We start from the raw sequence: 17844 nt of genomic DNA on the forward strand, positions 1-17844 counted from the left end.
TGTTGTGTGTAAACCAGGTATTGGTACTTTTGTCAGTGTGGACAGGGGCCAAGTCCTGCTGGAGAATGACATTTCCATCTCCAAAAAGCTTGTCGGCAGAGGGAAGCATGAAGTGCTCTAAAATGTCCTGGTAGACGGCTGCGCTGACTTTGGTCTTGATAAAACACAGTGGACCTACACCAGCAGATGACATGGCTCCCCAAACCATCAATGATTGTGGAAACTTCACACTAGACCTCCAGCAGCTTGGATTGTGGCCTCTCCACTCTTCCTCCAGACTCTGGGACCTTGATTTCCAAATGAAAATTGGGACTCAGGGACCTTGTGGAGTGTGTCAATGACTGCCCTCTGGACATCTGTCAAGTCAGCGGTCTTCCCCATGATTGTGGAGCCTACTGAAACAGACTAAGGGACCTTTTTAAATGCTTAGGAAGCCTTTACATTATTTTAATTTACCGAGATAATGACTTTTGCATTTTCATTGGCTGTAAGCCATAAGCATCAACATTAACAGAACTAAACACTTGAAATAGATCACTCTGTTTGTAATGACTCTATATAATACATGAGTTTCACTTTTTGTATTGAAGAACTGATATAAATTAACTTTTTAATGATATTCTAATTTAGAGAGATGCACCTGTACTTGCGGTCATGCGCCCACCTGCTCCCAACACTGGAGAATGCTGATAGCACGCACTGTGAGAATTCACAAGTCTGCAGTCACATAGAGTCACAGAGTGACTGCAGACTTATACCCAAAGCCTAGATAACCCTTTTAAGAACAAAATGATGTATCATCGGAAATCAAATTCAACAACCAATGGAGGGCTAGATTCTAAATCACCTCAAAAATCAAAGTCAGAAATTCAAATTCTAGGTGGATCTAATGTGCATAAATTTCATAATAATGTGACTCAGTGGTGTGTCTGGCCTCCATGTGCCTGTATGCTCTCCTGATGACTGGGCGTGCTCCTTATGAGATAGCTGGAGGATCTTCTTCCAGATCTGGATTAGGGCATCAGCGAGCATGTAATATCCCAGAGGTTTTCGGTTGGATTCAGTTCCTGTGTACATAACGGCCAGGCAATGGCATCACTGCATTTGTCATTCAGGAACTGCCACAGGAGGAACTAAGGTCCATTGAACCAGTGTAAGGTCTGACAATAGCTCCAAGGATCTCATCCCAGTACCTAACGGCATCAAAAGACTGACTTTGTTATCCTTAAGCCACTTTGTTACCATTTTGTCAGTATGCTTCGGGTCATTGTCCATTTGGAAGATCAATTTCCGCCCAAGCTTTAACTTCTTGGCTGATGTCTTGAGATGTTGCTTCAGTATTGCCACATAATCTTCTTTTCTCATGATGCCATCTATTTTGTGAAGTGCACCAGTCCCTCCTGCAGCAAAACAACCCTACAACATGATGCTGCCACCCCCATGTTTCACAGTTGGGATGGTGTTCTTAGGCTTCCAATCTTCTCCCTTTTTCCGCCAAACGTAACGATGGTCATTATGCCCAAAAAGTTCAATTTTAGTTTCATCAGACCACAGGACATGTCTCCAAAAATTAAGGTCTATGTTCCTGTGTGCATTTGCAAACATTAATCTGGCTTTTTTATGTTTCTTTTGGAGTAATGACACAATCTTACCAGCTGGCGCCCTCATCTTCAGAAGGTCTTTTTCTTTTGTCCTTGGGTTGATATGCACATGTTGGACCAAAGCACGTTAATCTCTAGGATACAGAACCTGTCTCCTTCCTGAGCGGTATGATGGCTGGACATTCCAATCTTGTTTGTACTTGCGTATAATTGTTTGTATAGATGAACGAGGCACCTTCAGGTATCTTGAAATTGTACCCAAGGATGAGCCTGACTTGTGCAAGTCCACAATTATCTTCCTGATATGTTGGCTGATTTCTTTACTTTCCCATGATGCTACACAAAGAAGCAGTGTGTTTCAGGTGTGCATTAAAATACATCCACACGTGTGTCTCTAATTAACTCAGATGTTGCCAAAAAAACAGAAGCTTCCAAACACAAGACATCGTCATATGGGCCGTCCAGAATTGTTTAAAGGCATAGTAATCTTAGTGTATGTAAACTTTTGACTTTACAGTAAGTAATAAAAATGCCTTAAAACATTCTCTCTCATTCTGGCATTTGGCAAATATTAAAAATTATGGTAATCCTAGCTGACCTAAAAAGGGAAAGGTTTATTATGATTTCATGTCAGATATTGAGAAAAACATGCATGTTTCGTTTTATATAGTGTATGGAAACTTCTGTTTTCAACTGTACATGACTCCACAGACCATCATTGACCCCCTGCCAAACCGATCATTATCAGTTATGTTACAGGCAGCATAACGTTCTCCGACGCATTCACATCTGTAATGTGTGCACAGTGTGAACCTGCTCTTATCTGTGAAGACAAGAAGCACTAAAGTCAGACCTGACAATTCTGGTATTTTCTGTCCGGCAAATGCCAATCAAACGAATGGTGCTGATGTCACGACTCTGTTGTCAAGTATCCCAGGACCAGGGGCTCCTTCCCTGTTCCTAGTGCTAGGGACGCCCTAACTAGCCCTGTTACCTGGATTACTTCTGAAGGTGAAGATGCCGGGGCCACATACCTTGTCTGAGGTCCTGAGTACGCCCTCAGTCTGTTCCCTCCCCCCACCCAGGGACGAGGGGAGTAGTAGTGTATGGGAATACACCAACCAGACCAACAAGGTACTACAAACAGGGATAAAGGAAAATACCCATCATACAAATATATGCAGACAAACAACAGAGGATAACACTGGGAAGTGGAGGATAGGGAAAAATCAAAAGTAAGAGAAGGAGGGGATAAACACACATCCAAAACCACGCAACAGTCTTAGAATAATCCACCAAACGCCTTCTCAAACAACAAATCACCAAGCTCCTAACCATGCAGCATGAAGCTAGCTCTGGCAATGACTGCTAGCCAGGGTCCAGTATATATAGGAGAGGGGAGTGGCCATCAGTGAACAGCTGGGAGTCTGGGCTGCAAGGCAGGTAAGCTTCCAGGGGCTGTCAACTGAGTAGATTAACCCCTGCACTGCTAAAAGACTAAAAGAAACCTTCACCGTTTAATATGAAGGTGAAAGGCTTCTAATGAGTGCAGGTGTGTTACGCTCACGCCCGGACTGACTGGCGTGAGCGTGGTTAGTGGTCCCACTGGGCCACAAACCGAGGAGTGCCTGGAGGGGCGTGACATGGGGCCTCGCCAGATCCGACCATGAACACACGGCAGCTTAATCGACTCCGTGGTCTGAGGAGGGACGTGGGAGGTGGCCCAGGTGCTACTCCAGGTCAGACCCCGGTCACAGCTGTTGACCCACACCGGGGAATGCAGGAAAGGGCAGGCACGGCTGGTATGCAGACAGGCGGGTACTGGCAGGCACGGCTGGTATGCAGACAGGCGAGTACTAACAGGCACGGCTGGTATGCAGACAGGCGGGTACTGGCAGGCAAGGCTGGTATGCAGACAGGCAGAAACTGGCAGGTAGGAACGCAGGCTGGATAGGGACCAGTACAGACTGGGATACAGGAACAGAGCTGCAGGTGCGGTGGACAAGCGGAGGAGAGCAGAGTGAAACCGCAGGTGCGGAGGACCAGCAGAGCAGAGTGAAACCACAGGTGCGGAGGACAAGCAGAGCAAAGCGAAACCGCAGGTGCAGACGACAAGCAGAGCAGAGCGAAACCGCAGGTGCGGAGGACCAGCAGAGCAGAGTGAAACCACAGGTGCTGTGGACAAGCAGACCAGAGCGAAACCGCAGGAGCGGTGGACAAGCAGAGCGAAACCACAGGTGCGGTGGACAAGCAGAGCGAAACCGCAGGAGCGGTGGACAAGCAGAGCAGAGCGAAACCGCAGGTGCGGTGGACAAGCAGAGCAGAGCGAAACCGCAGGTGCGGAGGACAAGCAGAGCAGAGCGAAATCGCCAGTGCGGAGGACAAGCGAGGCAGAACAGAGCAGAGCGAAACCGCAGGTGCGGAGGAACAAGCGGAGTAGAACAGAGCAGAGCGAAACCTCAGAGCAGAAAGTGCAGGCAGACAGGACAGGGCTCTGTTCACATGGAGCAGACTGGGAAACACAGGAAGTTAGTTAGAACACAGGAGGTACATACGGAGGCAGGGAAAAGGGACAAGCAGAACCAGATACACACAAGGTACTTACAATGAAGTAGTGAGTGGACACAAAACTCACAAACAGAAGTACAGAGACAACAAGTTGGAGTTAGGTGCAGGTTCAGACACTGCAGGAAAAGGAAAGGTACGAACATAGAGACAAACAGGTAATGGGCTAGGACACAGTTCAGACAGGAACTGAACCCGGAACAAGATACAGGAACGAGCCTGGGAACTCAGCCCCCAGGGTGGCGGAAACAGACTAGAAGTCACAGATACAGGTAACGGGCCTGGGTATACAGCCCCCAGGGTGGCGGAACAGACTAGAAGTCACAGATACAGGTAACATGCCTGGGTATACAGCCCCAAGGGCGGCGGAACAGACTAGAAGTCACAGATACAGGTAACAGGCCTGGGTATACAGCCCCCAGGGTGGCGGAAACAGACAAGATACAGGCAGGATCTGGCAACTCAGTTGCACAGAACACACTGAAAGATAGTGTTGCTCAGGCCCCTCCTACTGGGTGGAGGGGGTTTAAGTATCCAGTGACTCACAGCAATAGGCTTGGGACGAATTAGGAGTGCGCACACTGTAACTTTAAGAATCAGGCAGTAACCGCGCCGCCGCCCTAAGCAATCAGACAAGAGACATGCACACAGCAAGTACTGGAGCAAAGTGTGCAGCCTGGACTGATAGGTAAGTTGGCGGTCTTGTATGGTGGGAGATGGTAAGCCATGCCAGCACGCCGCCAGGGATGTTACAAGGTGTAGAAGGAATCAGGCGCTGCGGTCTTCTGGCTCCTCTTTGTCGCGGTAAACCCGTGACAGCTGATCTGTGAGCACAGATCCCACTACAGGAGGAGAATCTGGTGGCCATTTTGTAGGGCTCTGGTAGTGCTCCTCCTGTTACTTCCCACACAAAGCAGATACTGGTCCTACTGCCCAGTTGATACCTTTCTATGGCCATTGTCCAGTTCTTCTAATGTAATGGCCCATGGTTTGGTATCTGCTCCATGTTCTTGGGACTGTGCTGATATATTCTTGCAATGGCACGTATAGATGTGTCATCCTGAAAGAGCTGGACTACCTGTGCTATCTGGATAAATGACAGGTACTGCCTGATGTTAACAGTAGGGACAAGTACGCGAGGAAAATTAGAAAACAATAATTTAGGAAGGATAAGAAGATACTAATTGTTTGTGGTCACCATATGCAAAACTATTTTCTTTTTGGAGGTCGTTTGCGGTTATATCTCCAGAGCACTCATTTTAGTTAACATTTCCATAATGAGCTTTTGTTGAGTTTTTGATGTTGTAGAATTTCTGCACCAATTATTTAAATTCAGTTACTTGCGTTTTTTGATTGCGGTTTTGTGTGCGTTTTTTAACAAGCGTTTTTGTCTATGTTTGGTGTGCCATGCTTGAAATAAAGCAGCTTTGTTTTGGATACTTCCTGGTTTTTACTTTGACAAAACTAACATACTTAGGTGCAGATTACATGCGGTTTTTATCTGCGGAATTTCCATTCCTAATGCAAGTCTATGGGGAAATTACGCTACGATAAAAAGAAGCACATGGGCAAGGGCTTTTCTATAAATCCAATCCACTTTGCTAGAACTGTAGGACGCTGCGTTTTTCAGGCAGCGTAAAAAACGCACCAAAACCTCATTGTGGGAACATAGCCTAAAGCTCCCTGCTTACCGTCGGTGAACAGAAATATTCTTGTTTGCACTTAAAGAGAACCTGTCAGCAGGATTTATCACTATAAAGTAAAAGATTGGCCATAACGGTACTATTCCACTGATTAAATTGATACCTTTGTAGAAGGAATCCGATCAGTGGTTCTTTATGTAATCATGGCTATGTTTTTTTCGGATAACATCTTCTGTGCTTTGGGGCGGGCATGAAGGGGTTGGATTTTCTTTGGTTCTGGTTCCTCTTCTTCAATAAAATTGCACCGAGATCTCAAAATTGAGCCAAGATCTTGATCTGCACATGCGCCTAATCCAGTGCCATTTTACTGAAGACCCGAAAACCAGATGTGGAATCACACGCAGCGTACGCGCTGTCCACACAATGATGGCGGCGGCGGTGTGAAATTTCAAAACGGAGGCACGTCACTGAATAATCAGTAACCTGTAAGAGACACAGGACACAGGCTGCGAGGCCGAAGCGGGAAGAAGACCCAACCCACCAAAGGCCCAGCCCGATGCACAAAAGACATCAGAAGAAAACTTAAAACCATGATTAAAAAAGAACCACTTTTTGGATTCCTTCAACAAAAGTATAAATTTAATCAGTGTGATAGCGCCATTAGGGCCATACCTTTACTTTATAGTGATAAATCCTGCTGAATTGTTCCCTTTAAGTAGGAAAGACATGAAGTCTAATATACTTCTCACAGCAGATGGGAGAGTTAGCTAAAATGTGTCTAGCAAACCATCTGTGAGCAAAACAGTCTGGACCTTCTGTAGATACATTGCACGTACACTGAAACATTGTATCAAATCAGGACAAGGATTACATTTTGCCTAGAAGGGTACATTGTATCAAACATTATGAACTATTCGGCTCTGTTCACATCAATGTTGTGACTTCTGTTTATACTGGAAGAAACAACATTGCCGGGTGGACACCTGCAGATCCTGATATAACCCAATGACTTATATTGGGGTCCATCGGATTCCGTCTGTGTTCTCTACGAATTGTCATTTTCCCTTTCAAAAATGACAGAGGTAACGAACACCGCCTCCGATGTAGATTGGACAAAGTCTTAGATTTGCAAAAAGACTGTTAGTAATCTTTGCCAATATCCTAAATTTGCACCTCTGTTTGATGTCCGGTTAGCCAGAAAATCCCTATTCTTATCATTTCCAAAAATAACTCATAGGTGTGTAGAGTTTCACAGCTGCTACATGAGACATGAACTATATATAAACTGTATCTGCCTCCTAATTATACGGCGAGGCTAGAAAAAATAAGCAATTGCAGGAGTCCTCTTCGCCTTGCCCATATCCTAATTGTCTTAATTGCCTGTCTTCATTGGGACAGTTCCAACATTATCTGCAGATCTTCGCTCCCCGCAGGCAGGTTACCTGGTGTGTGAGTAGCCAGTCCATTCTCTGCTTTGGCCACCCATGGAGGCAATCGAATAGAGATACTTTCTAAAGAAAAGCCGGATGATTTAGTCATTCTGGAGAATAGACAATTGCCTAAAGGTGAAGGGATTGGTGCTAAGGAGCTTTGTCAGGGCACAATAGAGAGAGTTAAGGAGCCCATGAACATTAACGATGGTGGATCCCATAATTGTCTTCACTGAAGATCTAATATTTATAGAGGAGTCTACTTTGAGGAAAATGAATTGGCTTTGTTAACTTTTTTTTATCCAGTTCACATTTTTTTTTTGTAGTTGGCATTACTTTTCATACCCACCTCTACAAGGGCTTGTTCACATGTTGCGTTTTTGCTGCGGGCAATAGAAACAAAATGCATCGTTTTACAGAACCAGCAAAGTGAATGAGATTTCTGAAACCTCATTTTTCTTTCAAATCTTCGGCGTCAATTCATTTAGTGTTCTTTTCACCCATTCAAATGAAGGGGGAAAAAAGGAAAGTTTAAAGGTGGGAAAAAAGGCACGTTTCGTACGCATAGTTTTTTTTTCCTGCCAACACTGTTTTTTTGCAGAAAATCAGCAGCAAATAACTAAACGTGTGCACATACCCTAAAGGTGTGTTCCTACTTTGCTGGTACAGTAAAACACAACGTTTTTTAAATGCTGCAAAAACACATGTGAGCAGAAGGTGTATATATATATATATATATATATATATATATATATATATATATATATATATATATATATATATATTTATATATGACCATGGAAAGATCAAGGGTGATTCATTTTTGGTCACCTTCCATCATTTTTGGGGTTTTAAATAATATTCACAGCTGCGTTTTGGTACCCATCATAAAAATGCAACGTCCTGGCATCCTGTGTAAGGTAACATTGGGCTAGGCTCAGAAGTAACAAGACGTTTCCTGCCCAGCTTCTTCTCTAGTGCTCTCCATGAAAATGTAAAGGTCTTGATGTTGCTTTGTGCCTGGGGGTCCTCAGTTTGAATCCTCCCATTTGTATGTTTTCGTGCTTTCTCTGGGTCCTCCAGTTTCCTACCACACTCCAAAAATGACAAGTGTGCGTTTCTAAAATGAGGAGATCCCCCTTTTGAGGACGGCGCTTTGGTATATGTCGGCGCTATTTAAGCAATTGAAAATAAATTAGAAATAGACTAATGTTCTTCTCAAAAGGAAAATCGTAACCTATCAGTTGAGTAACCGGGACGCCTGGATGAATATTTGATTACATTATAACTAGCAGCCCGAGTTCCGAAACAAGTTTCGGAAACTAGAAAAGTGTCAGTGTTCCCCCAACTCCAGTCCTCAAGGCCCACCAACAGGTCATGTTTTCAGGATTTCCTTACTATTACACAGGTGATGGAATTATTGCAATACTAAGGAAATCCTGAAAACAGGACCTGTTGGTGGCTCTTGAGGACCGGAGATGGGGAACCCTCCTCTACATAATAAACACTAACTCAAATTACCCATGTCTATTGACTTTCAGCCTTTTTACACGATAAACAACAAAGTTGTCATAATTAATAATGCCACATATAATTGGCCATGACCAAACAAGGGCTCAGGCAAATAAATGCCGCCTCGTTCAAGTGTTTGTCCTTGAGACTTATTGTCATTGCGAAAGCCAGTTTTACTGGAAATTGTCGTCTCTTCAATTTAGATGGTAGTCCTGTTTCTGATGGGACATAAATCAATTCTTGGTATAAATACCTTATCGCCTTCAGCTGATCCTGTTAAAATCTCTGCCTCAAGAACATTTCTATTCGATGATGTTATAACTAATCGTGTACCATTGCAGCTGATCTTTTTCTCTGACTCACCTCAACATCTCTTTATGTAGTAAGATTTTACAGAAATCTTGATTTATTTTAATGTATTGATTTTTTTTGTCTTTCAGTTTTCTTATTCTCAAGAGCTCTGAATGCTCTCAGTGAATGAACATACTCAAATTCTGAAAAAGAAAACCCGCCCCGATGATGCCCACCCGGTACATAAATCGTCACATCGTATCTGAGCGCATTCTTACAGCAGATGTGTCACGTTCCATTCACTAAACAGCAAGCAGAGATATTGAAAATGGTGACGAATTGAAAAACAAAGTCCTACTAGAAAGTTGCACCTTAAAGATGGCTGTTTACTTACAGAAACAGAGTCACCCCTCATTACAGGTGGGGTCATGGTATTGCAGTAAAAGGAGCTGAGCTGCAATACCTCCGGTCATGGGTGGTGCGGTTTCGGAAAGAAAACATCCATTATTTCCTAAACTTGTGCAAACTGATGACGTGTAATAAATCTACTTGTGTTCAAATGACCTTAAATTTCTTCTTAACATTTATTTTTAGACCCCGAAACGGTTGTCAGCCCTGCAGAGAGGAACTGCACAGCATGATCCCGGGTACTGCACAGTTTATCTCAGGCTCTGGTTATTATCCTCCTCCTGGACACCTCTGATACTAAGCAGTGATCTGAAGAACATATCAAAGCACTTTGTTGTTTTTTTGTTTTTTTTTGCCCTGAAGAAATGTCACTTGCAAGAATCTCGTAGATCAAGTTTCTGCTGTGAACTCAGGACTTGCTTTAAATACTACAATTGCGCAGATGAGAGAGCTATAAAAAAAAAAAAAAAGGAGGGAGGGATATTAGACTTAGGGGGTGCGAGGATTGGCCAAAAGTCATAATTTGTAGGTCCTGGTCCTCGATGCAAAATCTATTGCTCCCCTTGTACCATTTATAAAGGTGGAGTATTTGGCACACAGGCCTATGCGCCTCCTAACCCACCTAAAATGGCCAACTGCTCGATAGCCTCAGCCAGGGACAAGCTGATACATTAGGGTGGACTTAATTAATCCAAGCAGTTTACATATAATTACGTACAACTGGGGACTAAACTATATGGAGGAGACTGTACAGTCATGAGAAAAATTAAGTACACCTAGTCTGAATTCTACGGGGGTGATTCATCAACACTTTTTTGACAGATTTCTTGGGAAAAAACGCTTTGAAATGTTGGAATTTTTTTTCACAAAACTATGTGACTTCCGGCATTATCACGTCTTTATTGCCCAAGCACTGACAAAGTGGGCAGAGCTGGAGCAAGATGGGGCATGGTGACCCCTACTCGTCAAATTTATGACGTGCAGCGGTGTTCGCTACAAACCTTATTCCAGTAGGTGCTGGAGTAAAATTTGTGGTGAAAGACATCTTAATTACAGTGCACCTCTTAGGCCGGGGTCACACAAGGGATGATTTTCTCGTGTGAGAGAATTGGCTCGATTACGTAAAGAGATTGATTTGAGTGTCCGTTAACTGTGGAGAAGATGGAGAACTCAATTTCTCCATCTTCTCCATTGTCTGAGTGCACGGATGTCGGACTCTGATGTTATACGAGTGCAGTCCGATGTTATACACGCATCCATAGACTTGAATGTGTGCGCATGATCCGATATTGGATGCACTTGCAGCATGCTGCAAATTTTTTCTCATACCGAATCGGCAGATCTGCACTGCCCATAGTATAACATTGGGCTGAGTGCTATCCAATAAAACATCAGATAGCACTCGGCCATGTTATACGCCAGTGTGAGCGAGCCCTTAATGAATCAGGAGAGTTAGCTCCAAAACGTCCCCTCATCAAGACCGGCGAGAGAATCAAAGGTCTTGATGAATTGAGGCCTATGTATTTACCCATCAGGAGACATCTGGTGCTTGGATGGTCTTAAGATTTGGTAAAAAGAACCTCACATGAACAACAACACATGATAAATGACACAAGAGTCATTATTATTTTTTTATTTCTACCAAAAACTTGGCCAAAATGCAGAAGCAGTGTGTGATAAATTAAGTACACCCTTATTGCTTACATAGTACCGCAATTCAGCTTTTCTTGCACCTTCTCTGTCACGGTACCTTGTGGGTCAGAATGCGACGCCGTTCACTTGCATTATACCGTGACGTAGCAGCAGCATGCAGGGTACTTCGGCTGCGTGACTGGTATTGCAGCCATAGTCCCCGTATAGTCTACAGCAAAATCTTGGCGCTGAAATAGTCAAGCGAAAAGAAAGTCGTGTAAATGTTTTTAATTTTGCAATACACAGCTGATAAAGGATCGGTGACAAATGTGAAGATCTGATCATTGATCTCCAGAATAGGGGGCCTAAGTTCCCCTGGGAAAGGAGCTATCGTGCACCTGTGGGCTCAGTACTCCCAAAGAACGTGAATGGAGAAGTGGTCACGCACATGCATTACTGCTCCATTCACACAGGGCACCCAGGCCCCCAGCTCTTGTGATTAGTCGGAGTCTCATTAATCATACATTTATGACCTGTTCCAGGTTACCCTGTATCTTGCGGCTCCTCCCTATGTAAGTGAATGCTGCAGTACCAGGCACAACCAGTGTAAAGAGTGGCACTGTTTCTGGATTAGTCCAAATGTGCTGTTGCTAGTGAATCATTCTGAGTATACTGTATATCATCGGTAAGGGAATGTTCACAAGGGGCAGCGATCCTTTTCCAAACCACAGGATCATTTGCAGCAATCAGGTATGTGGATGATAGTGCAGATAGGTGTATGGATAAGCCACTGTGGATGGGACAAAAAAAGTCACTTATCACCCTTCGTGCTTCCAGTCTCTGTAGACCCTGACCTCCCGCGATGATGTCTTATCCCATGTGACCGCTGCTGTAATTGTTTTTTACCCCCCACCAAAGGGGTTTTGTTGCGGACTCTGATTACCTTATTAAACTCAATGGCGATAATTGGCTGATCTGCAATATAAATTACCATGTTGTGAATTTAAAGGGTTATTCCCATCTTGGGCCTTTCATGACGGACACAGGAATCACTCTGTCCAGACACTGCAATGTGGAGCTACACCTGCAGCACAGACACTTGCGGCTGTTCCTATAGACCCATCTCAAGGGGTCGGCACCTGGTTAGTTATTCTCGTCTCAGCCATGAGAGACTGCAAATGAAATATCTCTTTAAAGGGACTCTGTTGGGACAGAATGACTGTTCAAACCAAGTACAGGAGCACGGTGCACCCTTGGTGTAACCAAACATTTCCGTGCACCTTTTCACCTGCTTGTTTTCCACCCGTCTCCACTCGCCCTCTATGTTGATTGACAGATTTGGCATTATAAAGCCAGAGAAGGGCAGAAATAGAAAGAAAATCAAGAGGAGGGGAGGTGCATTAAAATCTTTGGCCACAGTGAGGGTGCACCAAGCACGTTTGCTTGGTTTGAACAGTCATTCCTCAAAACCTGAACGGTGGACAATTTCTGCACAGATTCCGCCCTTATGTTTTCTAAAGTGGGATGTGGTAAAATGTAATCCATTTTGGAGAAAGGAAAGAAAAAGGTTATTGCAACAATCAAAATGACACATTTTGGTGATGATGCTTTATAAAGGTAATACATAAAGGAACAATAAAACTTTTTATAATAAACGATCATATATATATATATATAAACTTAATAAAGTAACTGCGTTCCGATCTTGGTCCGGTTTATACAACTGTCTGACTGCGCCCCAACTCTGGTGATTGGTGAGGGGGACAGCAGTTGGGCCACCAGTGATCAGCAAGTAATGGCAAATCCAAAAGCCAGAATAGGCAGAATAGCCTTTTCACAAATTATGCATCACGTTAGTGCGGCTGAGTCTAATGTTGTTGGTGCCTTAAAAGATTCCATCACCAAAACAATGGTAGAGCAAAACCACGTGACGCTTCAGCGGGTCCACCATCAGATAGGCAAATGTCTGCTCATGAGGCTTCGTTGATGGATAGCATAATCCATTCTCATCCTGCAAGGAAGAAAACAGGACAAAAAAGAAAGTATAATCACTAGTGTCATCCGAGATGGTCAGAAATAACACAAACCAGACGTCACTCTCCGCTACCCATGTCCACTCTTTTCTTTGTGAATAGCTGAAGGGATTATCACTACTGTCGGGAGTTACGAGCAGACAAAAATGTTGCAAATTGCATCAAATTTATCAAAATAACATATTATACAGGACTCCCTAGTTCAGCTGACCATCATCTTCTCCCATTCCTGTATCAGCAAGCATGGCTGACAAGTCCACCTATGGCGCTGGTCATCTCCAAGGAAATCCAAACCTGGCTAAAGCCCTCCATAGACCTTTGATGGCTGTCAGCCGAACAATGGTTTGGCAGATCATTCGGCTGGAAGTTCTCTCCCGAATCTCCCATCATTTCGTAAAAGTGTGTTCTTTACGAAAGAGTCGCTGCCAGACATCTCTATGGCGGTGGCTTATATCCTCAAGAACAAAAGGATCGATAGTCCGAAATCAGACAAGTCGGATTCTTATCTGCTTGGACACCATTGGTCGAGAGAGATTCGGGGACTCCCCCCATACACATTGGACTTTCGGCCACACCTGTCGATGCCGGAGGGTTCTGCCAACGTTAGTCTAATGTGTATGGGGGCCTTGAAAGGGAATCTGTCACCATGTTTTTACTAACCCATCTGAACAAAAACTAAGATAAAATATGGGCAGCATGGTGGCTCAGTGGTTAGAACTGTACGGTGGCTCAGTGGTTAGCAGTGTTGCTTTGCAGCTCTGGGGTCCTGGATTCAAATCCCACCAAGGAAAACATCTGCAAGGAGTTTGTATGTTCTCCCCGTGTTTGCGTGGGTTTCCTCCCACACTCCAAAGACATACTGATAGGGAATCTAGATTGTGAGCCCCAATGGGGACAGAGATGATGATGTCTGGAAAGCACTTAGGAACAAATGGCGCTATATAAGTGAGTGAAATAAATAAATAATAGAAATAAAATGAGCATATACCCTGCTGAAAGTAAGTAAAAAGCAATAGTGCATATAAATGAATATAGGGCACTTAGTAAATACTGTTTTTAATTTAAAAAAAAAGTGTAAAAGCCATCCCACAGCGACAAGGTGTACCCAGTCAGGACGGTCCTAACCTCTAGTATTAAAACCTACCATGTGTCAAAGTGACCTCACTGTCAATAAGGGCCGAGCAGGATTGGGGCCCAACAGTGGACACCCAGCAATGGGAAGCTATATAATGTAATGCCCAACTCAAAGAAAAGGGAGGCCACGGCCTTGTGTGCACTGAGTGCAAAAACCTAAAGCAAATCCAAAAGAAATAAACTGGAGTATAAGTTGTAGGAGCATGTTCACACTGGCCCATCTGAGAGCAGCATGATGACCCCGATTCCAGCAATGTCACTTACGGAGCTGCATGCTGTCATTTTTTCTCATGTATTCAGAGTTTGCATATATCAGGGACCTTACAAAGTGCTGCTGGTTTCCTTTTTTTTTGTAGGTTCCCTTTAACTGTCAATCACAGCCAGGGTTAGGATACAAGTTCAACATGCAATGTTATTTGCTGCAGTAATGAGGACTTACATAGGCCGATACTTTGAAGACAGAAGATATGATATCTATCTGCTTGGTCTCGGGATCCTTTTGCACGCTGCAAAGAAAATAGAAAGAATAGAAAAAAAAACATTCAGCGCAACATCACAAATGCTGTAAAAATCATTCTTCTCCAGCCTTTGTAACTTCCAAGATCCCTTCAGTCTTTAGCAAGAAATGTCTCGTGTGCTTTGCTTTAATCACTAAATAAATCTAAGTAAGGCGAAAATAAATTGTGCAATGGTTTTTTAAGGCCATACTGATTTGTATGATAATTTTTAAGCTTTTCCTGGGGTGGCAATAGTGAAGACAATACATCGTTCATATATTGACAATGCAGATGGGCACTTGTGCTTTATGGCTGCTGCAATGAATGGGAGCTAATGGTCAGAATAGGTTCCATACATTAAAGCCGCCCATACACTTTAGATGGAAGCACGTTGTTCGGATGACCGTACAGGCCCATAGCCATCTCTCCAGACTCACACTGCTGAGAACTCCTTTGTGCTCTACGAGAGAGACCCTGTCAGACATCGCAGAGAACAATAGGATTGGTACTCCAAAATTGGCCATGCCAGATCACCTGTCCCCTGACATCACCTATACGGGAACAGTTGGGAGGTCCGATAGACAGTAGCCCATTGGCTAAGCTTGTTGATATCGGCGGGTTTGGCAGATGTTAAGGCCACCATACACATTACACTAGCATCAGCTGTATCTGCCGATATCGATGGGTTTAGTCGTCAGTCAAATATGTATGGGGACCTCCCGACAGTCCCTAAATAAATTATGTCGGGGGACAGGAGGATTCAGCATGTCCGATTTCAGACTGCTGATCCTTTTATTCTGTAAGAGATAAGCCGCCTCCACAGATGTCTGACAGTGGTCCTCTCGTAGAGAACACAGGAGCGCTTGATTATCTGAGCAGTCGGGTGAAAAATCGCTTGGCCAATAATATCTATAGTGCATAGGGGGTGCCTTTAGTCTTTGGTGGAGGGACTGTGTGAAGGACCCCATTCACATGAGACCAGGTAGTGGCAGGGCAGTCAAATGCTGATCTGTATGTTACTTTCTTGTCTTATCTAGGCCTTCATGAGTACAATAGAGTTTCATCAGTTCTCCTATCCTGCCGTGATGTTGATCACATCCCAGTCTACACAGTAAAGCCAAGAAATGACCTCCTGAAAGTCCTAGACTAAGATAACAACAAGGAATTGATGTTGCCACCCCCCACACCATGTTCTCCATCCTCTCTGTGTGTGACGCTGAGTCACTACTCACCGAACAAGCCATAAGACAGGGTAGTCAGGAGGTCTGAGGTCAGATACCAGGAGGGCTCTTGGTACAGAGGGGCAAGACACAGGTGTTGTTAGGTAACAGTCTGGGGTCCAATGCCAGGAGGTTATGTCAAGACAAGGGAGTAAGACAAACGAATAGTAAGAGGCCAAGTCCAGGGTCAGATACCTGAAGTCAGAAAGCGTCAAGAGCAGAAGGGATAATCCACACGAATAGTCACGGCAAATCCTAAATCCGGCAGCAAGATCAGAGCATCAGACACAGAGAAGCACGCACCAAACAAAGCTAAGCTACAGCTGACACTGGACTGCCCACAGCTAGCCAACTAAATACCTTGCAAATCATTAAGGACGGGAGTCACCTGGAGAAACGCCCACAGGCTAGGCCAGATTGAGCAGCAGGACCGTCAATCAATATGCTACCAGCGCAGTACGCCCCAGCCTCAGATTGGATGACTAGGCTGTCACTCACCATACTGACAGTTCAGCACACTCCAGATCCCATATAGTGGCTGAGCTGTCACTCACAGCGTCCCCAGGCCTCAGTAAATGATGAAACCGTGACACTATGATGGGAAATGTGGCGGACGACCGAGCTCTGCATGGGGCTGCTTCTTTAGGCGGGAATCTCAGATACCAGATTTCTAACACTAGATGTACACATTGAGTGTGCTACACCTCCCTGCTCTGGAGGACATGGCACATCCATGAATTGCAAAAATAGATTATGGTCTTTACTGGGCATTGTGCAATACTCAATTTCACCAGCGGAGGTGCAGTAAGGGAGAAAAGCACTTAAGGCCTCCAAACACGTTAGATTAGATGTTGGACTGCCAATCTTTATATTCTTGGCAAGATAAGGCATGAGCAAAAGAATTTGGCAGTGGCTCTCTAATGAACAGAGGAGCACGACAGAGAAAGCGCTTCTGTGTATGGGAGAGTCAGGCAAGATAGGTGACAGCCAAACAATCAGTCAAAAGGCATCATTGCCTTGCATGGGGCTGAGCTACAAGACCAGAGAAGGCAAATGAAAAAAGCAGCCTTGTTTCTATAAAAAAAAAAAGAAGCTAATTTTTCCCTAATTCTGGACTCCCCTTAAAAGGATATTGTCGCCTTTATGGCAAGATTTTGTTTTTTTACTTAAATGCATGTATTTTGAACTAAAATTATTTTTGTAACTGGGTTTCTTAAAAAATATATATATATTTTACATGATTTGGCTTTAACCGGCTCTTTTTTTCCCTTCTCATTGCTGTCTGCAGAAGGAGTTCACTGAGAATTGTGCACGTGCAACCACCAAATCATTAAAATGGGGAGTACAAGTCCCCTGTTCCGATGATCAGTAGTGGGACCCCCACCTATGCCTGTAGATGGGCGATAATTGAAGCCTGCTGGAATACCCCTTTGAGGATACAGCCTATTTTGGGATTTTATTTTATTTATTTTTTGGATAAAAGTTTCAAGTTCTGGCCATTTCGGTGAGATATTACCTGTTCAGGTAAAATTTTGGGTACAAGTAGAATGCTACAACTCTGCAACAGCCTAAATTTTATTTCTACTTCATGATCTACATTAATCTCATTGAAAGTGGATCTGCTTTGAAGGGTATGTATCATCAGACAATTACTTATTGTTTAAAATCTGATTTTTATGTTACATTTACTTTTTAAAAATTGTTAATTTTTAGTTTTAGTTTTCAGATCAGTATATTAAATGGAATCTGTCCCCCATCTGAGAGCAGCATCATGTAGAGGCAGAGACCCTGACTCCAGCGATGTGTCACTTACTGGGCTGCTTGCTGTGTTTTGGTAAAATCACTGTTTAATCTGTTGCAGATCTAGCAGTGCGGTCA

The 17844-nt window shown here is 43.9% G+C and overlaps 1 protein-coding gene across 1 annotated transcript in view; it reads right to left on the bottom strand.

Annotated features, from left to right (window-relative positions):
• Positions 1–12794: 12794 nt before the first annotated feature.
• CFAP300 (cilia and flagella associated protein 300) overlaps positions 12795–17844 on the bottom strand; it is a 48870-nt gene continuing 43820 nt past the window's right edge. Inside the window, exons 6-7 of the mRNA XM_073669691.1 lie at positions 14689–14755; positions 12795–13093 (exon numbers count right to left, since the gene is read on the bottom strand). Of these exons, the coding sequence (XP_073525792.1) occupies positions 12968–13093; positions 14689–14755 (193 nt within the window). The 3' untranslated portion in view covers positions 12795–12967. The remainder of the gene's footprint in view (positions 13094–14688; positions 14756–17844) is intronic.

This window comes from Phyllobates terribilis, unplaced genomic scaffold (assembly GCF_046119375.1).
Source record: "Phyllobates terribilis strain yellow unplaced genomic scaffold, ASM4611937v1 Scaffold_2__4_contigs__length_985480577, whole genome shotgun sequence".
Lineage (NCBI taxonomy): Eukaryota > Metazoa > Chordata > Amphibia > Anura > Dendrobatidae > Phyllobates > Phyllobates terribilis.